This window comes from Dreissena polymorpha, chromosome 12 (assembly GCF_020536995.1).
Source record: "Dreissena polymorpha isolate Duluth1 chromosome 12, UMN_Dpol_1.0, whole genome shotgun sequence".
Taxonomy (NCBI): domain Eukaryota; kingdom Metazoa; phylum Mollusca; class Bivalvia; order Myida; family Dreissenidae; genus Dreissena; species Dreissena polymorpha.
Genome location: NC_068366.1, coordinates 30,622,715 through 30,646,142, shown reverse-complemented (window position 1 = coordinate 30,646,142; position 23,428 = coordinate 30,622,715). Strand labels below are relative to the sequence as shown.

At 34.5% G+C, this 23,428-nt stretch overlaps 1 protein-coding gene across 8 annotated transcripts in view; it reads left to right on the top strand.

The window, feature by feature from the left end:
* The window catches only part of LOC127853662 (uncharacterized), a 79,217-nt gene that overhangs the window by 39,230 nt on the left and 16,559 nt on the right, over positions 1 to 23,428 (top strand). For 6 of the 8 annotated variants that reach the window (XM_052388349.1, XM_052388351.1, XM_052388353.1 and 3 more), the window contains exons 5-8: positions 8,415 to 8,602; positions 14,084 to 14,231; positions 16,335 to 16,458; positions 17,108 to 22,886. In XM_052388349.1, the coding sequence (XP_052244309.1) occupies positions 8,415 to 8,602; positions 14,084 to 14,231; positions 16,335 to 16,458; positions 17,108 to 19,316 (2,669 nt within the window). In that variant the 3' untranslated portion in view covers positions 19,317 to 22,886. Of the gene's footprint in view, positions 1 to 8,414; positions 8,603 to 14,083; positions 14,232 to 16,334; positions 16,459 to 17,107; positions 22,887 to 23,428 lie in introns of those variants that run through there. The other 2 variants (XM_052388356.1, XM_052388355.1) reach the window with 2 other exon arrangements.

The following is a 23,428-nucleotide window of genomic DNA, read 5'->3' as shown; positions in this document are numbered from 1 at the left end:
ATTCTTAGAGTATTCTGATTCTAATAATTGCATTCAGAAATTGTAGATTTATTGTTGAGAAATTTAATATATATAGTTAAAAACAGGAAAGTTGATTTATTAAAGTTGATGTTTACACAGTGTGAAAAACAATTCGAGAAAATACGAATATTTTATTTCATTAAGTGAAAATGAGAGATGAAGGATTGACAAGATTTATTTTTAAAATCTGGGATTGTAAGCTGCAGGGAATACTGGGAATTTGAGGAACTCAGTTGTGATTCACTGAAAACATTTGTAACTTCAAAATATAGTAGCAATTACATTTAAGGACGTGTTGTTGACCAATGTTGCAAACAAGGATTGACTAAACCCAGGATAATCCTTTCTGTTAAAGAATTTTTATCAATTTAAAGGCTGATTAACCTTTCTGACATTGAAGTTATTGATAAAACAACGATAGTACATATAAGATTTTGACTCATGATCATTTCGTAAATACAGAATTGGACTTTGACCGCTTATGTTTGATTTAAAAGTAATATTGGACTTCAAATAATTCTTTGTATTATTCATGCTATTTAACAGTGTTACATAATTAAAATTTAATTTACATGTACACTCACAAAACTTGTTATGCTTAAAGTTGAAGAATGCAATGCATGGCAATGAATTTCAAAATAAATTTTTATAATATGGACATTAATAAACACCAAAAACACAGATAAAGACTGTCAACATAAATGGGAATACTATCGGTCATTGACTAACTATATAAACACAGAGAACGTGCCTGTATTAATATAATACATAAAACGGTCTATCTGTGCAGTTTGATATTGTGGGTGCCATTTGCATGAGTCACAATTGTGTACAACAAAGTCGTATGTTTGTAATGACGTAGGGTCATTATTTCGGTATCCTGTACATTTTATGATTAAATGGAACACATGTGAATAGGTTTTTTGTGTCACATGCAACAAAACAGGGTTCAGGGGTTAGTTTAATAATCATAATTGTGTTTAATATTGTTTTAATGATGTTTGACCAATAAATAAATACACATGATAACAGAAATTGAATTGTTATAATATTTATAGGGAAATTGACGGCAATTACTAATTTTTGACTCATTTAACAGTCATATCAGTACGTTTAATGGTCTGTATGAACTGAAAATTGGATGGTGACAATAGGGAAACACGTTTGAAAAACTAGTTAGCCCTGTGTACAGCCTGTCAACAGTGAGTCACTGCCACATCAAGCCAGTGACACATAATAACCCTGCAGTGTTGGCTGAACTGACGAGTAGATTCACTCCACTTGCTTTAAACAAGAATGAAACAGTTTTAAAATTAGCACAAAATGTGTTTATTTACTTAAAGGGCCAGCAAAAATTTATAAAAGACCTCAAATTTTTCTTTGGGTAAATTTTTGTTTGGAAGTGTTATTCTGTTAATTTGGTGGAAAGAACATGTTTTGAAGATGGATGAACATTTTGTGGCCAAAGAAAATTCTTGCTGTGGATTTTTTGTGTGAATGAATAAGAAACTTGAAGTTCAAGAGAGGAGGTTCTTGAACAAGCGTTGGAGAACGGGATTGAAACGGAAAATGGCTGCTTGCGAAGATGGTAAGACAAGTAAAATAAAAAAATAAGAGTTACAATATTGATTTAGACTTTTTGTTAAATATAAAATTTGTGTGGATTGATGAACTTAATGATTCTAAATGTTTTTATGTTCAAGATTTATATTATAAACCACTATAGCTCATATGTCACACTAATAGCTTGACCCCACGATTCCTGTTATCTTGAGTAGAGACATATTTTACAGTTTAACTTTGAAAACATTTGTTATTAAGGGTCAAAGGGTCCTGGTGAGCAAACAATATTTTTTGGGGAACATTCACATTATGGGAATTAATAGATCTATCAACTTTACTTTGTTATTATAATTTGATGACATTATTATAAATTTTAATCAGGTGTTATTGTCTTGAACCTTTATGAAAAATACTTGACATTTTAGTAGATAAATACAATTATAAGTTTAAACGTATAGGGTAAAACTTTATCAAGAATGATGTTCATAAGTTATTTATATTCAAGGCCTCAATTTGAAGAATTTGTTTTTTTTAAATAGTTTGCACAGAAAATGCAACAATGTAAGTGACAGTACTTTTTTTAAACATTTTCAAAAATATTGAAGAAAGAAACAGCTAGTCCAGTTGTGTTACTTATTCCAATTTATTTGTTCACATTTAATGATCTAAGTTAAACAAAACAAAAACATAATTTTCAATTTTGTATATAATTTGTTTTGTTTTATTGCATGATCACTGTCTAGAGGTCCTTGCCCATTGATTTTCAGAATAATAATTATTATTGTTTCAATAGCTGATTTGGAAATGAAAAAGCTGATGTAAGTTTTGGTTTGGGAAAAAACGCATGATTTAAAAGATTTTTTTGAGGGGAAGAGGCCTTTAAAGGGATCTTTTCACGCTTTGGTAAATTGACAAAATTGAAAAAAGTTGTTCCAGATTCGTAAGTTTTCGTTTTAGTTATGATATTTGTGAGGAAACAGTAATACTGAACATTAACCATGCTCTAATATAGCCATTATATGCATCTTTTGACGATTTTAAAACCTAAAAATTATAAAGCGTTGCAACGTGAAACGATTGAATAATTTGGAGAGTTCTGTTTTTGTCGTTAAATTTTGTAAAACTACGAAGATTGCTTATATAAGGTATTAAATACTTCAAGAATGTGTACTCGGCGGAATAGCTCAGTAGGCTAAAGCGTTTTTACTTCAGGACTCTGGCAGGACTCCAGGGGTCACTGGTTCGAAACCTGCTCCGGGCAATGTTCTTTTCCTTTTTTTAATTTTTTTCTTGATTTTTTACTGGAGCTTTTACGATCCAATGTTTACATTTATCAATATAAAGCATTTAATGAATAAGTTAAAAAAAATGCCAAAATCTGTGAAAAGGCCCCTTTAATTAAACACTGTTATATAAGGTGAAAACCCCTAAGGATATTTCGTAATTGTTGTTGATAAGGTTACATCACAGCTGTGACAAAATACAATATCTGCACCACAACTTTGATACACAGAGAGTCTTGTTTCATTACAATGTAAATTAGCCATGGGTGTTGCCCTCTACACTTCAACTTTTCATTATGACTAAACCTGAAAAAACGTAAAACCTAAACAGATCGTAAAGAACAAAACCTCAGACTGGCATGGCCAAGATACTGAAAACTTCCGCCAATAAAATGTGACGTTTCGCTGGCTCACAAAAGTGCGGCATCTGATAAATGATAAATCGTGTTCAATTAATTAAATTTGTTTTCTGCTTATTCACTATGGTAAGTTTAATTAACAAGTAACAAGTTTACAGCGTATCAATTAAGTATGCATTTTATCCGCTACAGCAATTTTAATTCATAAATTTGATTTTTTTAAAGGCTAAGCATCCCAAGTTGACAGGAGGGTCTATTTAACTGTCAGAATTTGATAAATAAAGCATTTGCCCTTCGCAATTCTTTAGTGGTGTCTTAAGTTTCATGAGTTTAAAAAATGACAGTCACATAAGTGTATCTCACTGCCATTAAAGGTGTTGGGAAAACGGGTCTACTCTAATAAGTTTAAACTTATCATTTTTAATCTCAATGACACTATCAAGTACTTGCATTAGAACCAGTTCTTAGTGTCTTCAAATATTTTCTCCAAGACTTTCCATGTTAAGTACAGATCCTGGGCTATTTTGTCAGGAACTTTAACCCTTTCAGTGCTGGAACCGAATTGTGCAGGCCTTTGCAAACAATTTGGATCCAGATGAGACGCCACAGAACGTGGCGTCTCATCAGGATCCAAATTGTTTGCTATTCTTATATTATTCTTTGAAAAAAATCAAAGAAAATGCTAATTTTAGAAATTCAGCAGACAACATTTTTGCAGACGACAAATTTCCCAGCATGCAAAAGGTTAAACTGTAAAAAGAAGCTTTATAATGCTGTAGCTGCTTCTAACATCTAATGGGAGTAAAATTGGGAGTAAATTGCTCAACTGTATTCAGCTGCTTCTTCTTTCTTACTGCTTTCTACTGTGTGAAACATGACCAGAAGACTATAGTCACTTAATGTCACTATTGATTGACAACTTGCCACCAGATTGTCAACGAAGCCATTGAATGGCCAGCGCCACTTTCCTCATTGTCCAATATAAGACCTCTGTTCTGAATTTGCCCATATTTCAACTAGATTTATCTATATTGGCAAAAATGACTCATTGTGCTCGATATATTTCTCGACTCTTGTAAGAGGAAGCTGGGTATTGATTCTGTATATGAACTTGGTACAGTTTTCTACGCAATTTCCATTTGAGTGTTGTTTTATCAGTGTGTTGTCATTCTGACCGATCAGCTGTTGTGTCAAAACAAAATGTAAACCGTGTTTTTTTTTTTAATTTATATTGTGGATCATTTTTTTGGAGGTTTGAAGTCGATTGGAAGTGTTGAGAAAATCATGATGGTTTGTCCAATACTGGAATCGTAAAATCTATGGGTAAACAAATGACGTAAATAATGACCAGAGAGCGATGAACAAAATATGGTAATCAACAGTGACTGTTGACAATGTTCAATTTCATTATCACTTTGATAACTACTGATATATAATGCAGTTGGATTGTGGATTACTGTTTATTGAATTCTATTATGGGTATAGATTTGTGTATTTCATGGATTAGGCCCTGTGTCACATTAAAAGACATTATAACGTAAGTATATTGTAATATCACAAATGTGACCACCAAATTGTGAGATTGTTGAAGTTAATGTTTACTGTCATTTCGTACTGTATTGATGCGATGAGACTCCTGGCCCTCTTATAAAAGATCTTATGTATAGTGTTATTCAAACAACTAATTAAATATGACCCTCCCAGTTTGCAGGGTGCAGGATCAGGGGGGGGGGGTTGTGATCAGGGGTTTACACACAGGCTGGACAGAATGTAAACACACCGTTAAGATATACGTTCACCTGTTATAATTTGGCGTAAATAAACTTATTATATTCGGAAATATCATAATCCTGTAACCAGGAAATAATGTTGTTGTAAAAACTGCAAGTGGGTTACAATATTTGAAAGCAAAAGTTACCGGACACTGTAAGTCTGAAGATCTTGCATTTCACCGTCGGCCTTTTTAATTTTTTGTTGGTAATGTCCGATGGGCTGACGAGCTTTACCCAATTGTATATCTTTTATGCACTAGTTGAAATACTTAAGAATTTTTTTTTAAGTTATTTAAAAAAAGCACCACTTACTGGTGTGTTTACATCCATTAAATTTCAATTTTTAACCCCACAAAGTCTCGTGATCCTTCACCTTGGTGTGGTCAGGATCTACCCTGTCTGTTAATGAAACCACGAATCCTTATTAAAGGACAGCTGAGCTGGTCGCTTTATGTGGCTAACATATTTTAATTACCACTGTCTCTAAATGAATTTTCTAAACATTACGATCAGTCTATATCTAAACTTATAAATATATTTATTCACATGTGCATCAGTGCATTTTGTGGTTTTATGTTTGGAAGATTGCATCAGAGTCTACTATATAGATACCAATTCGAAATGCCATTCCCAAGTATGTATCATATATACAAGTAAATACAGTGTATGTTTATGTTTATGCCATTCTTTACAGTTCAATATTATAATGAGGGTGAAACGCGCATATTTTGAACACTTTGCTTGTCATAGCCACCATGTTCTGTATCAGATCATTTTTAGCATGGCTGTTTTCGGAGAAAACCCGAGGTATTGTCATAGCCAGCTCTTCATGTTGTGTCCGACGTCAGCATCGTGCTAAAACCTTAACATTTTGTTAAGGTTTTGAACATTGGCTCTAAAATCAAAGTGCTTCAAGCTACAACTTCGAAACTTCATATGTAGCTGCACCTTGATGTGTTCTACATGCCACACCCATTTTTGGGTCACTAGGTCAAAGGTCAAGGTCACTGTGACCTCTAAAAAAAAAAGAATCTGACAAGCTTTCATCTATTCAAAACTGCACCTGCAACCAAGTGTGGTACCCGTTCTTGTGCTCTTGTTATCCCCACCGAAATTTTTTTCGGAGGGGATATAGTAATTGGTCCTGTCCGTCCGTCTGACCGTCCGGCTGAAACTTTGTCCGGAGCATAACTCCAAATCTATTCAATGGATTTACTTTAAACTTAGAATATAAACAGATGGCAACTAGGAGAAGTGCAGTGACCAAGAACCATAACTCTATCTACCTTAGTTTTTGAATTATCTCCCCTTTTATTAAACTTTAAAGTAAATTTTTGTCCGGAACATAACTCTTAATATACTAAAGGGATTTACTTGAAACTATAAATATAAACAGATTGCAACTAGGAGAAGTGCAGTGACCACGAACCACAACTCTATCTACCTTAGTTTTTTAATTATCTTCCCTTTTATATGATTTTAAAGTCAATTTTTATCCGGAGCATAACTCTAAATATACTGAAGGGATTTACTTTAAACTTGAAATATAAACAGATGGCAAGTAGGAAAAGTGCAGTGACTAAAAACCATAACTCTATTTACCTTAGTTTTTTAATTATCTCCCCTTTTATATAACTTTAAAGTAAATTTTGTCCGGAGCATAACTCTTAATGTACTAAAGGGATTTACTTGAAACTTGAAATATAAACATATGGCAACTAGGAAAAGTGCAGTGACCAAGAACCATAACTCTATCTACCTTAGTTTTTGAATTATCTCCCCTTTTATATAATTTTAAAGTAAATTTTTGTCCGGAGCATAACTCTACGTCTACTGAAGGGATTTACTTGAAACTTCAAACTTAAACAGATGGCAAGTAGGAGAAGTACAGTGACTAAGAACCATAACTCTATCTACCTTAGTGTTTGAATTATATCCCTTTATTTAATTTCAAAGTAAATTTTTGTCCGGAGCATAATGAATTATCTCCCTTTATTTGTTTTTTCAAATATTATCTACTCTCTAAAACATATGTTGTCATACAAGCAAACACATTTCCGCGGGGATTTGGCACTTACTGTGACAAGCTCTTGTTAATTTTAAAACTCAACTAATGTCATATTGTCAGTATGAAAACTGATTTCATAAAAAGCAGTAGTATTTATCAGTTCTCATCATGGTATTTAAGTACTACTGCATATTCTGTGAGACAATCTCTTTCAATTCTTGTTTATTTAACTGTTTTATCCGCTTAACATTTCTAATCATATACACTGGTTACACGCTGAAAGAGTGTGCTGCAGATTGGTTGCATGGCTTACATAGGTGTGGAATTTGGCCAGGTCTAATGCAGGATTACCATACATGGATGGAATTAAAGAGTGTTGTTTCATTTCATAAATAATTAATTGAATTCCTGCATTGACTTGTGTAGACGTACCAATAAGAACAGAACGATATCAGACTTCCAGAAAATTGGTCTTGTATAAAATGTATAATAATGAGTCTATGGCCACCAATTTACCATTGCTAATTGTGTGCCAGTCGTGTTGTAATCCAATTCATGTATTATTTATTTGTTTACTGTAAGAAATATTTGCTTTGAGTTTAAAGGCTTGTGACCAAATGATGGCCTTATTGGCTGAAATGAGTGAAACCTGAAAGAATTTAACGATCTACGAAATGTGCACATCAAATATTGATCAATGCAGGTCAAGGTCAAGTAAAAGTTGCAAAGTGGGGTCAATGACCGATTATTTGACCTTGAATACTTAAATTGAGGCAAATTTCAGAAAGTTGGCTCACAGCATCACAATTAAAAAAATGTTTTTACCCGGCAAAAAGGAAATTTTGCATTCAAACAGGCAAGAGATGTCTATTAAGCATTCAGCTACTCTTACAGTCTTAGTTTAAGATAAAAAAGATTGACCTTTTCTAGGTTGTTCTGCGTAAATAAATTAAATATTATCAGCTTGAAGGAGCAAAAGGTTTCTTCTTTAAGTTTCATGTGCCAAATTCCTGCACAACAAATGCCAATTTCATTTCTCCAATCTAATAAATATTTAATTACATTCTCCTTTTTGCACTGTATTTCGGTTAAGTTTAAATGCTAATGTATCATAATTCTGTATTATAATTTAAAATGTAAGAAACAAATCCATCTTATAAATATTTTGAGTTATATACTTTGTATGATAAAAATAGAAATAAAATTCAGATAAATTAATTATAAGACACTTCCTTAAAAATTTTAATAAATTCAAATTGGCATTTTTTTTCCGATTATTTTACCATTTCGCTTTGGAATGGTACTTTGAACGCACCCTTCAACAAGATATGGGTGAAAAAGGCCTGTCTGTATACATGTTACAACAATCTGCGGTTGTCATATTAAAGAGTGACTCCTCTATTTTCAGGCGGGTTCCTTGCGTTCCAGACGATGTACCCATCGCTGTGCGAGAGCAAGGCGAGCAGCTACCGGTGTGCGGCACTCACATCCCTGTCCCAGCCCTGCCTGCCAGTCACCAACGTGGGACCCACCCGCATACTGCCCTTCCTGTACCTGGGCTCACAGCAGGACGCCCTCTCACACGACATTGTACAGGTATGGGCCTTGATCTGGGAAAATGGGGCTTAATGCATGCGGGTAAAGCTTCGTCCCAGATTAGCCTGTACAGTCCACACAGATAATCAGGGACAACACTTTTTGCCTACACTGGACTTTGTTTAGAAGAGTCTTCCTTTAAACTAAAATTTCCATTAAATAACAAAGTTTTGTCATCTAGGATGACACTTTACGCCCTTGTGTTATGCCCAGTTTTCCTAGGCTCAATTGATATGCAGGTACAGTTGGTAGCCGATTAGCCCAACTTTGTTTCAAGCATCTATCTTGATCAATCCACCTTTTTTTTGCCTGCGCATTATAATTCGTATGGTACCCTCTTGTCTAGGAGGTAATGTTATAGATTTCAATGGTTAAACCCAAGATGTTTGTATGTCTAAATAACATCTAAACCTAAAATCTCTGAAATTATGATAAAGCCATAGGCCCAGAAAAAGACACAGAATTGCTGTACTTTGAAAAGCCATTTGTTGTTGGTACATGTATTGAATAACAGCTGTGCCAATTCTGTGACATTTTCTGAGTACTCACTGTCACTGTGCTCTTCGACCAACATAGGACAAATTACAGAGTCAACTGAATACAAGTAGTCAATTGCAAATGAGATGATCATTTTCCATTGTTATGTGCATTTTGTAGGCCATTTTAAATGTTTACTCTAAACTTGTGAAAAGTGTGGGTTTTTTCTCTCCAGAAATTGTATATTTCACATCAGATGATATCTCTAAAAAACTGAGCATGGGTGGTTTCAAATTTCAAAATTTTACATGACAGTGTTGTAAAAAAAAATATCGTGAGGAATAATTAATGCTCACATGCGGTGTCCATTTACTTCCATAGAAAAAAAAAATCACATATTTTTGTTTGGAATCCAATATTTGGATTGTGATCATGGAGAGTTGATGGGTAGTATTTAAACAGTGATTATGTAATTAGATGACTGATCAGTATTTAACTGTCAGTGAACTGTCAGTGATGATTGGGGTGTTTCTCCCATTTCACTAATGCCAGTATTGTTTTACAGGAGATGATATGCCTTGGCAGGCAATGAATCTTCATACGAATTGAAACATTTTTGATGTAACTATTTTGTGGTTTTATATAGGTGAAATGCAAAATACAGTTTAATAATTTAAATAATACGATATGACCCACAATAATATGAACCAAATGTTGTTATTGATACAATGTTACTCATCTGTTAGCAAATTATTTTCAGGCTGATGATGTAATGTCAGGTTAAAAAAAATATGCATTGCAAATTAATGAACATGCCTTTGAAAGACAAATCATTGGTAATTCAAAATTGAAGAAGTTTTATTGAATAAATTACAAAATTGAGATGGGTTTTTTTTAACCAGAAAAACGCTTCTAAAATGTGAGGATGTATAATATATGTAGATAAGAATGATTATAAAATCTTAAAATTCAAATAAATTCCTCAATAATTTGCTTGTCATCTGCCTACATGTGGTCTGGATGACGTCATCTATGAAATAAGAAGGTGATTTATAAACTGCATGGGATCCTATTTAAGCGATTGAGTGGCATGATAATTATGTGTATTGACAGCAAAGTTCAAAGGGCTACACTTCATGTGGTTTATGTGGTTAACCACAACATTTTTGACAGTCTGACCTTCCTATTTATGTATTCCCATTTCTGATAGATACCCAATAGTTGAGCAAACAAAATGCATCAAACAAAATGCATATTTTGAGTGGGTGTTAACCCTTCACCCCTTAGATGCGTAAAAATTTGTAGTCCCTCAGAAAGTTTAATATAATTAAAGACCTTGCTAAAATTACTAGATTCAAGTTTTAAAGGCTTCAATTCCAACCCTTTAATACTGATGAGCAGCAAACAGCATAAAACCTGAACAGACTGTGAGTTGCTCATAGCCATTTTCATTAAATGCTGCTGGAGTGGGACTGTGAAATGGGTATAACTCTGAAGCAACTTGTAGCAGCAGTTACTTATTCTAATAATCTCTTTGCAGTGTAGGCACTGCAATCTGCAAGAAAAGTCATCCAGATAATTATATGACTACATTTTTTTAATTAAATATTTTGTATAACTACTTTTTAAAAAGCTTAATTTTTGTCCGTATAGAATTGAAAAATAAATTCTAACAACTTGGCAAGGACTTCTGGCAGAAAAGTTTCGTTTGTCTGTTCAACTTTTTAATTACTACAATGTTATCTGACAATTAAAATGTTCCTATTAAAAGTAAGCTGTGGCATTATAGATTTGATTTGAGCTATGTCAAGAAACCAGTTATGTTTCTATTCAGCTCTCCGTCTGCTTTCTGGGAAAACGGGGCTTAATGCTGCATTAAAAGTCTGTCATGTGGGCAAAATTGTTGCTCAATAATTTAAAGAAAATAGATTAAGTATATGATACACATAACACAACATGTACATGATTACAGGCTTGTTATTCATTAGCAAGGCAACCAAAATTCTAAAGATGGTTGCCAGTGCAGCAACCAGTTGTGAAAAAAAAGAGACATATTGTTGTTATTTTAGCTTAGTTATCTCTATAACATGAATATGAGGATAAACAGTGCACACACATCTCATCCTGTGCTTTAAGACACACTCTTTATAAATTTGAATGGTTTGTGGTCATTTCAAACTTGCGATATAAAAAGCTATAACATAATTTTGAAAACTGACTTGCGTCTAAGATTATACAAAGCGAACAAATTCAGTGCCTTCAGCGCTTTGATTTCAAGAAGTGATCTCCCTGTGTTGTACTGAGATTTAAAGCAAATTAATGTCAGGTGTCGGGAACAGTGTTTACATTTAGTTTTTGTGAGTGCCTTGTGCAAAAATATCCCCTTAAAAGATGTGTCACATTTCTGTTGTCTTTTTGCCTTCACAAGGCTTCAAACTAGTATATATGAGTAATGCTTTCATTGCTCAGCCAGGGTAATTATTTATATATCAGTATACAAACAGCCCTGATAAGAATTTTGGGCTGAACCTGTTAATGTCCTTTGATTTCATTGTAAATAGCATATGAACTTTTAAATGCTATTATTGTTCTGATAAACAAGCAACTTATATTATTTTCAAACATTTGTCAATGATATTATGTATTTAATGAGACAGTAAATATGTTACTATGTTACAATGATGAATTATTTTATGTAAGTACCAATGGTTGATAAGTTTATATTATAATTACAAGCTGGGGTTAAATCATAAAGTAACATCTAATTAGGTTTCTTTATGTTTAGAAGCCAAATATAATGTATATTATTCAAAAAGTTTCCTTTTAGACCCTTTTCTAATTGAAATGGATAACATGTGACAAATGTTCAGTGCTTTGTGAAGTATATCTCCAATGCTTCTCTCTTGACTGTTCATCACAAGTGCTCTAAAATATCAGTTTGAGGCAGTAATTTGCCACAATTTGCCTTAACCCTTTTTCCCACTCAGAAGCAATGTGAAAATGGCTATGTGCAAACAGCATAAAACCAGAACAGCCTGCAAGTAACTCGCAGTCTGTTCAGGTTTTATGCTGTTTGCTGCTCATCAGTATCTAAGCCTCAGAGATGTAAATGAAGCCTTTAAAATGTGAATCTAGGAAAAAAGGTCTTTATTTAAATTTAACTTTCTGAGGGACTACAAATGCATCATATGTATCTAAATGGTGAAGGGTTAATTCACAAGGTCCTCTACATTAATCTACCTAAAGTGGCAGTGGGTTCAGAAATGTCAGAGATTTCCCCCAACACCAATTGTGCCAAGCTTGTCCCTGTAGTGCAATTACTGGTCCCAGGATTGCTGGAGGCAATGAATGTACCTATTGTGAGACACTGCGCGCCTATTGATTAAATGATTCTGAGTCATGGAATGAGATTGTTATACTGTACTGTCTGGTTTTATTTATCGGTCATTACTTATCTGTTAATATCAATAAAGTTGCAAGGCTTGTGTTGTATTTAATTTGCCGAGCATTATCTGAGAGGTGTGTATTGGGTTTCAGTTAAAAGTCTTAGTATAAATGTAAGAATTTAAATACCAGTCCTGTACACTTCATGTAACTGAAATTTGCTTGGTGTTGTAATTTTAGTTAGGATTTAAAAAAAATGATAGAAAAGAAGGGAAAAAATATGTATCAAAAATAGAATAAGAACTATTTTACATTTTAAAGTTGCTTTATAATATAATGATGACATGTCAAATACTGAAGTTTAGTAGCAACAAACCTTTGGTTGACAAGGCAACAATTGTGATTGGAGCAAAGATGTTTATGATTTTTGTTCAAGCTTTTACGATTTCATCAGTATATTCTTCTCATCTCTCATCATTCTCTTTAGATTAAAAAAAAATAGGAAAAGGTTTGAACGCTTTGACTGCTTGACTCAATATGTCAGTATAGTGCAGTAATTCTTAACAGGATGACCAAACTTTTCTCTGAAAGGTAGAAACACCAGTGTTTCATGATAATCACAACCAATTGTTAGACAAGTCCAGGGCGTGTTTGCACTGTTTATGTACACAACTCTTGGCCATTCTTGAAATATTGATACTAATATTTACAATCAATAAATACGTGTTTATCTTGCTTGAGAAACTGATAAACATCTTCCGCTTCTGTCAGCTTCTATTAAAGCGGAGAGTCAACATTTATCAAAGAGCAAATAACCTCTAAGTGCATGTTTCGTATTTATGATCCTATAACAACGTGTTGACATTGCTGCTAGATTTCTCATCACTTAAGACTGATTATTGTAAAAATATTGATATTTCAAAGCATTTCTCATAGCTTTAAACTGACGATAATGAAAATATTGATAGTCATTGTAGTAGTGGAATCTTGAAATAGTTTTTGAAAGACCAACATTGTTTTGGTATTGACTCATAGCCTTTCCACTGAAAATGTGCCCCAATGTAACACTTTTAGTATGTGTGCACAGTTCATGAATATTTGAATGACACAGCATTTTCATTTTGTTGAATAAGAGCTAAAGAAATTAAACATAATAAAAATTATATTAAGCCGGAACTCTTAAAATTATATCATAAAATAGTCAATAAAGAGTTAGAGGAAAATTGTGCAAGCCCATTGATAATAAAACTGAAAATAAAGAAAAGTGCAAGCCCTCAAACTTGAAAAGCACCAATGCTATGGTAACAAATTACATTGTGATTATTTAAGAGTACAGGTACACTGATGACGAAATATAAATCATTGAATAAAAAGTAACTTACACCTTTTATTAAAATACCACCATTATTTGTACAGGTAAATGAGAGAACAAACCAGCCCACCTATAATCAGTTTATAAAAGATAAATTTCAAAAGTACTTTTTTGTAGTCTTGTGTAAGTCTTGCAATTGTTCCACGATTATAATTATTAGGTTACACTGATTACCTGAATATAAATGATTACACTATAAAATGTCACATAACACCTCTTATTGATAGAGGGCCATTTTCTCGCTGCAGGTGAACGAGATAACTTACGTACTAAACGTGAGTGCCAACGGTCTTAAGCCGTCCCACATTCCTGATGGACACTTCCTGCGTATACCGGTCAATGACAACTACAGTGCCAAACTGATCCCGTACTTCGAACAGGCGTTCCAGTTCCTAGGTAAGACTATGTGTACATCTGGGTTGATGAAAACAGATTTAGAGCTAAAATCATTCACTAAAATGGTTCTGCTCTTTCAAACAAAAACATTATAATATTAGTTGAACTTTGGGAAGATGGGGCTTGATGCATGTGGGTAAAGTGTCTTCCAAGATTAGCCTGTGCAGTCTGTGCAGGCTAATTAGTATTTTTCATGTAATGAATGTCTTTTCTTAGCGATAATCTGGTTAAAGTTGAAGGTGTCATCCCTGATTAGCCTGTGCGGAATGCAGAGGCTTATTCGGGACAACACTTTATGCACAGACATTAAACCCCATTTTCCCAATGCGTGACTCATGTATGTTTAAGTAAATGCAAGGATCTGCAACTGTCAGCTATTTTTGATTTTGTATTCATATTGATTTTTTTTTTTAAATGTCATCATGCTTTTATTATTATGAGTATGAATGAGTAAAGTTCCATTTAAAATGATGAATTTGAATTTAAAGGTCACACAATTTCTATCCTCATTTATTGTAATGCATTATTTAAGACTTGAACAATTTTTGTTTACAAAACTCCAGCAAAAGTGAATGTTTTGAAGAATATATTCAGTTTTTATCCAGCAAGGTACTTATGCCCCCCTTCGAAGAAGAGGGGGTATATTGTTTTGCACATGTCGGTCTGTCGGTCGGTCCATCCACCAGATGGTTTCCGGATGATAACTCAAGAACGCTTAGGCCTAGGAGCATGAAACTTCATAGGTACATTGATCATGACTGGCAGATGACCCCTATTGATTTTTAGGTCACTAGGTCAAAGGTCAAGGTCACAGTGACTCGAAACAGTAAAATGGTTTCCGGATGATAACTAAAAAATGCTTACACCTAGGATCATGAAACTTGATAGGAACATTGTTCATGACTGGCAGATGACCCCTATTGATTTTCAGGTCACTAGGTCAAAAGTCAAGGTCACAGTGACTTGAAACAGTAAAATGGTTTCCGAATGATAATTCCAGAATGCTTATGCCTGGGATCATGAAACTTCATAGGAACATTGATCATGACTGGAAGATGACCCCTATTGATTTTCAGGTCACTAGGTCAAAGGTCAAGGTCACAGTGACTCGAAACAGTAAAATGGTTTCCGGATGATAACTCAAGAATAATTACGCCTATGATCATGAAACTTCATAGGTACATTGATAATGACTGGCAGATGACCCCTATTGATTTTCAGGTCACTAGGTCAAAGGTCAAGGTCACAGTGACTCGAAACAGTAAAATGGTTTCCGGATGATCATTCCAGAATGCTTATGCCTAGGATCATGAAACTTCATAGGAACATTGATCATGACTGGCAGATGACCCCTATTGATTTTCAGGTCACTAGGTCAAAGGTCAAGGTCACAGTTACTCTTAACAGTAAAATGGTTTCCGGATGATAACTCAAGAATGATTACGCCTAGGATCATGAAACTTCATAGGTACATTGATAATGACTGGCAGATGACCCCTATTGATTTTCAGGTCACTTAATTAAATTTGTTTTAATTCAAATTGCGTTATACATTTCCTGGTACTAAAGATTCTGCAGCGTTTCATATTCATCATTTTTGCCCTAGCATATTAACATCAAGCTGCTCATGCAATAATGGAAAATCAATTGGATGCAATAGTAAATAAAGAACATATGGCAAATTATTTGCCGATAACATGCAACTGGCTCAGTTGGTAAACAATGCTTATTTTCATGGAGACGTATGATCAAACAAGGGCCTCGTGTTCTAAATTCCTAATCTCATTAAGTATATTTTGTTTCACAAGAGACTGCCTAAAATTCCCAATTGAAAGTTTTTAATTTGTTTAAAAATAATTTCAACATTTAGTTCATGTCCCTATACAGCTCTTTAAGTTGGACCTAAGAAAATTCAATATTGAAAACATTTTTATTCTTAATTAAGTTTTTGTTAGCATAAAAAACAACCCAACTCCCCAATGTTAGTCACAACAAAGCACTTTTCCCATTTTAGGGCCCCGGCTTCATTCCCAAAATTGTGGGAAAAAACAATGCCTAGACTGAGCTGCATATTTAAGAAAATGATATTGTGTGTGTTTTCAGACAAGGTCCGGGAGGCGAATGGTTGCTGCCTGGTGCACTGCCTGGCAGGGATCTCGCGCTCACCCACCCTGGCCATCGCCTACATCATGAAACACCTCAACATGTCCTCTGACGACGCTTACAGGTAGGAGAGATAACTCTTTCCCGCTCAGAAGCACTGTGAAAATGGCTACATGCAACCAGTATAAAACCAGGACAGCCTTTGAGTAACTCATAGTTTATGAGGTTTTATGCTGTTTGCTGCTCATCAGTATGTTTGGGTTTGAAATGAAGCCTGTACAAAACTTGAACCTATTAAGAAACGTCTTTAATTTAGTATTTTATTCTATTTAGATGACACAATTTTTCTGATTGTTGCTGGTGTTGGAGGAGCCAGTAACTGGGGTTTGTGTTGTAACTAGCTGATACTTGATGCATTACACTTTGTGTCAAAGATATTCAATAACTGACACCCAATCAAAGCCGGAATGCTTGATTGATGTTTTCATTTGCTGAGTTCTAAGCATATTGCATGGCTTTTGTTGTCAAAAACACTCTTAATTGTGAATAGAAATATTGTCAAGGTTTTGTGCATACATTTTCTGGCTTATTTCAGTGCATACTTAAAAGAAATCATAAAACACAAACAAACGCTCAGTGCAATTTAAAGTTTGTAAACTGACCAATGTTTTATGTTGTTTTTTTAAGTTCAGTTTTCTAGTAAATGAATCTTTTCTAAGAAAGATACTTTAAGATATATATACAGTTATTAATAAGAATATTCTAACTTTCAGATATGTAAAAGACAAAAGACCCACAATTTCTCCAAACTTCAACTTCCTTGGCCAGTTGCTGGAGTTTGAGAAACAGCTTCAACAGGAACGAGAACTGAACAACAACCAGTCAGCCGATAGCCCCAGCCTCAAGCCTGACCCCTGGGCTAGCCCTGCCTCCTCTTGGACAAGCCCTGCATCCTCAGGGTTCAGCCCCTCCCTCAACGCCTGCAACAAAAAGGGGTTCTCCGTCTCAACTGATTGTCTAAAATCTCAGGGTTTGTCACCGCGTTTTGTGCCGGGAAAACATTCTATGCCGCAGAAGCCACTCGGATTATCTATTAAAAAGTCATCGTTTCATTTGTCATATCAAAGTTCCGACTTCAAAGAAAAGGAAGTGACTGGTACGTCATCGACCAAGAGCGTGTCTGAGATGACATTTTCTGAACGAAAAGACAATGGCCCTGATCGACCTTGTGTTCTAAACCTTGGCTTGGATTTACCAGCCAGACGAGTGCCTTTGTCGCTTAACAAGGGACGTGAGGTTAACATTATTCCCTCAAAATCATTATCGGACATCAAAGAAGCATCGGAGACACCTTCGCCAATTGTTAGCGCCAAGTCGCAGGAAAATGTTTATTCTACCTCATTTCAAACAACAGAAAGTGCTATGGAGTTGTTGTCGCCATTTCCATGCGGAGTGTCGACAATTTCTTCTAGGTCTGTTGTTGGTGACATTAACCTTGTTCCGTATTCAGGGAAAGGCAAGAATACGCGTATCTCAGAGTATTCAAGTGTTGTGACATTTGAAAAATCAAAACCCACCTCTTCAAATTCTGAAGCTTCAGAAACCTCGTCAACTTCTACATCTGCCTACTCTAGTCTCTCAGAATCAAAACTGGTATCCCATTTGCGGCCAGAGTCATCTAGTTTCTCATTCCAAGGTCATGGCCCCTTGAAACTCGGTGGTAAGCGACCACTGAGAAATTCCTTGACATTGCCTCTGTCCCCTGTATCAACCTCAGAAAGGTCTTCACCTTTGCGTTCATCGAATTCTTCGCCTACTTCACTGCACGGTCACATGGAACCGTCTGCCTGTAAAATGGAGCGGAAAATCGATTTCATGTCCAGATCAGGGAGTTCAGGTTATTCTTCAAACATTCCACAATCTTCTCAGCAATTGTCTCCGGGTTCTGTTACGACCATGCAATCCGTGAAACTAAAGAAATTCAGTCTGTCTGCCTCGCTACCACTGTCCCTAATGGCTCAATCTCCGACCACAGCATTATCCAAGTTGCAGTTTGGAAGTAATGAAAATAGTGATAACGAAATGGATGTGGAACAAACGGACCAGGGGTTTTCAAGTCTTGATTATCATCCTATCTACAAACATAGGTTAATGAATGACAGTATGGAAAAACTCAGCAGTTTTCCGTCTACCTCTTTAGATAAATTAAACTTCACCCCATGCTTGTCGAGTTCAAATGAAAACCTTTTATCAAACAATACGTCTCCGCGAACCACTGGTGTTAAGCGTCCGTTGAACAGTGATCTAACAGATCTGAAAGATGCTGATAACACAGATTCTCCCACAGGCAACTCTCCATCGGGTGGAAACAGTAATATTTTATTATCGCCCACAAGCCCCTCTCAGCAGAAGTCATCTGTTCGTAAACGAGAAGGTCGCGCCAAGCGTACCATGGCGCGACCCAACAGTATAGCATTTTCAACATACCCGACCTTTGACCTCGGCTCCGACTGCCAGGATTCGCCACATTCATCCGGTAGCTCAGCATCTCAGGACGACTCGTCTGAAGTGTACTCCCAAAATGGGAAGAAGTCAAAACCCTCGGAGTACATGAATGACGTACGATTTAGACTAGGTCGCTACTCGGAACGCGAAGTGTATCGTCAAATCACCGCAGCAATGGAGGCAGCAATGATGAAGTCCCAGGCCTTTGAGGTCAACCGGAAGTCTCGAAGTCTAGACGATATTCTTAGTTCGGAGGACGACAGCTCGGCGCCTAATTGTGAGTGGTCGCATTTCGACCAGGTCTTGAGACGTTGTGGTATTTTCAAGCGTGATAGATTTGCTTCCCCTTCGTTGTGCCTTGAGAAACTTGCATGCGGTAGCGATTTACCCGATCTGTACCATTCAAACAGTAGTCTGTCTTCCACTAGCAGTCACAATTCCATGCATAGCAGCGTTGAGCTCATTCAGGTGTCATGACCATGATAAAGGCATGGGCTGGCCAAACATTTTATATAATTTTCTCATTTTGTTTTTATGTAGCGAGGATTGATTGTTAACTCTTTCAGTGCTGGAACCGAATTTTGAAGGCCTTTGCAAACAGTTTGGATCCAGATGAGACGCCACAGAACGTGGGGTCTCATCAGGATCCAAACTGTTTGCTATTCTGATAGTATTCTTTGAAAAAAGTCAAAGAAAATCATGCTAATTTTAGAAATTCAGCAGACAACATTTTAGCAGATGACACATTTCTCAGCATGCAAAGGGTTAAGATGTTGTACCTAATAAGTTAGTACATATATACGATAGTTTTACACTCAAGTCTCTGTAGACAGTTGGTGCTTACTGGAGCCTGCTAGGGTTTTGGTTCCTTTCTTTTATTATTTTGTATGTATGATAAATCAAAACTGTAAATACTTATTGATCGTAAATTTTAATTTTGTATTTGCAGCGTGTAAAAGGAATGATACATTTTATAATCAAGTAGATAATTATAAGACACAAATGAGTATTTCAAGATAATGTAAGTATGTAATGTTCTTGAAAGATATATAGATATATTTTAGATTAGACGAAGTCCCTTTTCTGGATTGAAACACCTGCATTTTCAACTAGCTTTTGCTAACTAGAATTTAGAGACACACTCTCCTGTTGGGGTTTAGTTGTTTTTTTATATTAAGACAGAGATTGGGAAAACTGACTACTGTTTTGTGGTTTTTCAAATTCACCTTTCAATGTGGTTTCTTTTTGTTGCATAATTTAATTTTTTCAATGGAATTTGTTGTTGTTTTGTTACATAGTGTGTGTTTTTTTGTTGTTGCAGTTTTGCAATTCCTGAAGTATACGAAAGATAGCTACATGTAGTTGTAATGTGAAGTTTTCAGTGTCCTTTACAATATGAAATATGATGACTGGACAAAAGCAGCTTTGACATCATTAAGCCATATGTCTTCTTAAAAATCAACAAGAATCCCCTACAATTACAAGCCTTGGAACATTTAGATGTCTGCCTGTTTTATTTATTTATTTTCTGTTTATTTTATTTTCATTTAATATAGACATTGGAATGAATCGTAAATTGATGTGATAGTTTTTGTCTCAAACTATTTTTCAAATGGAAATAAAACTATTTTATTCTCACTTCTTTCAAACACTTAAGTTCAAATTGTATACATTTACCTCTGATAGGTATTACCTAAAATTTCTTTAATTTACTACATTTGTACCTATATCTTATCAAATTGATATAGTTATATTTATTACTTCATAAAAATGTGGTTATTTAGTACACAAGTTAAATACTAGTCATATGTGCATGTTTGGTACAAATTCTTTCTGGTGAATGGCTGTATGTTTTGTGTTTTACCATTGTAAAGCATATGTTCGTAATAAGTTTCTGTTATCTGTTATTCTCACTTCAGTTGTTTGATACTTTTGTATTACCCACATGTGCCTTATTTATGTTCAACCTAAGTCCTTAAACAGTGGTTTCAAGAAATGAACCTAAAGATTTCAATTAGCATTGCAGCCAATATTTTTAATAAACAAATAAAATCATGATCACAAGAGAGAAAACTAAAAATTGCTGGCTTTTTGGTTTATGAGAAATGGATGCTTAACACAATCTTAAAAAATATTTTTTAAAGATTTTAATATTGAAATTTTAAGGTTCCTTTTACATGGTCACTTTAACAAGCATTATAAACAAGCCTTTTCACGTGAACAAACACATACCATATTTAGCTTATTAATGTTCTGTTCAAGTTATGAGCAAAATCATATGAAAATAGGTCTAATGCCATTTGCCACAAATTTATCTCCACACCAGCTTGAGGATTCTAGCATGTTAGTCAGGAGCCATAGAGACAACTAAACCATGCATGACTTTAGTCGTGTTCTGAGAAAACTGGGCATAATGCATGTGCGTACAGGCTAATCAGGGACGACACTTTCCGCTTTTATAAATTTTTCGTTTAAACGAAGTCTCTTCTTAGCAAAAATTCAATTTAGGCGGAAATTGTCATCCCTGATTAGCCTGTGCAGACTGCACAGGCTAATCTGGGACAACACTTAACGCACATGCATTATGCCCAGTTTTCTCAAAACACGACACACTTTGTAGTGAAAAGTAAAGCTTGATCCTTACCCGATTGTGATTGTGGGCAGGTCTCTGGTCTGGCTCCTACGCTGGCCGCATATGGCATAAGACCCATTTTTGCATGACGTGACTCATATTCAGAAACTTTTTATTGATGAAGCATCACTGCTATGTTGAGTTGATTTCAGTTGTTTGTTTATTTTCTTGTTTTCATCATTTTGTATTTAAAATATATGAAAATTGTTTCTTATGTTGTTCTCTAAGTTATTTTTGCACTAAACTGTTCTCAGTTAGTTTGTTTTTGAAAGGCCAATGTAATGAAACTCCTAACTTTTCTAGCATCTCGTTCATTTTGTTAAAGGTGTGATATTAGTTCATATTATTGTTGTTTCACAAAGCTTTATATACATTGATAAATTCATTTAGCTCAGATCTCTGCACAGATTTCATGTAATATTTTGACTTGAGCACAACATATTTTCAGGAGCTCTTAATGAGAATATTCATGCGCACATTTATTTGTTTTTCCTCAATAATTGTTTTGCACAAGCTATTGTGTTTTCAATATTAAATTTATTTATCTTTGAAAGGATACAGATTCAAATGGTTTACAGGATCTCTTAATAATTATTTCATGCACACACTTTTTTGTTTTCTTAATAATTCTTATGCACTGTTGCTTAAATATTGTGCTTTTAATTAGTTATTCAACTTGAAACAATACAGATTAAATGAGTATATACTGACCTGTTTCCAGTTTGTAAAACATAAAAAACGCTTTATGTGGTGGAATAAACATTTTCTTTGACCTGTATAAGATTGATATAAATCTAAGTTACATGTACTACATGCAAGTATTAAAATATGGTACTAGAATTGAAGCATGTTGTAAGTCACCATGTAGCAAGTGAAGAACGTTTTGTAGGTTGATGTGTACAATTTATTCAGTTTTTCAATGCACACATTTTCACAGAGTCTTGTAAAATCAAGACAGATTTCTTACAGATATAGCTCATATCAATGACTCTATAAATATAGGCTTGAAAAAAATGAAAAAAAGGCAATTGCAATGCAAGTTCAAAAAAGTTTATGCTATTGTTTAATAATTCTTAAATATTATGCAATTCATTGTGTGGAGTGTATTAAACATCATCATGAAATATTGAGATATTTGCTGGTAATTTTAATGTATGTAACCTCCATCAGAAAAGTATATCCATGTTGTATATGTATAATTTGTTCAATGAATATTACATGTTTATGTGGAATTACATATGCTGACAAGAAGTTTATTATCCCCTGTTGTACTATAATGTACATAGCCCACACATATAATGTACAGTGTAAGTATATATTATCAATTCATCTCAGCAGATTTGATTTACATGTTGTTTCACAACTGCTTCTTTGTTTTGCTTTGATTTTCGTTTATTAAATGGTTGTTCTATTTAGTTTATGTTGTTTTTGTTGTGTTTACCCCCTTTAGTCTGTTGATTGTGCATGTTGTTTTGTGTGGTTAATATAATTGGCCTCATTTAAGATGATATAATTGGTAAGGTTGTGATAAACACATTTTACTAATTATGTAACTAAGTATGAACTATTGTTTTATTTATCATGGTTGATTGGTTGATTTAAAATTATGATGCATAGGTATTTTACCACAAGGGAGTTGGCACAAGTTGTTTAATTACCATGACTCAGAAAGATGAGTTGTTTACTGGCAAAAAAGCATAGCGTGAAAATTATTTTGATTCTAACATGATGCGTCAATTAATATTCCATTAAAATGATAACTTTTTTTAAGTACACTTGGCTTAGAATTGGTTGTTACTTTAATATGGTACTCGAGTCGTAAAAAAAAATTATGCCACTGAAGGGAGGCATATAGTTTCGTTACTGTAGGTCAGTCTGTCCATACTGTTTGGTTTCCGCTTTCTTACTCGACCAGTTTTCCTCTGATCCTCACCAAACTTTCTCAAAAGGTTTGTTT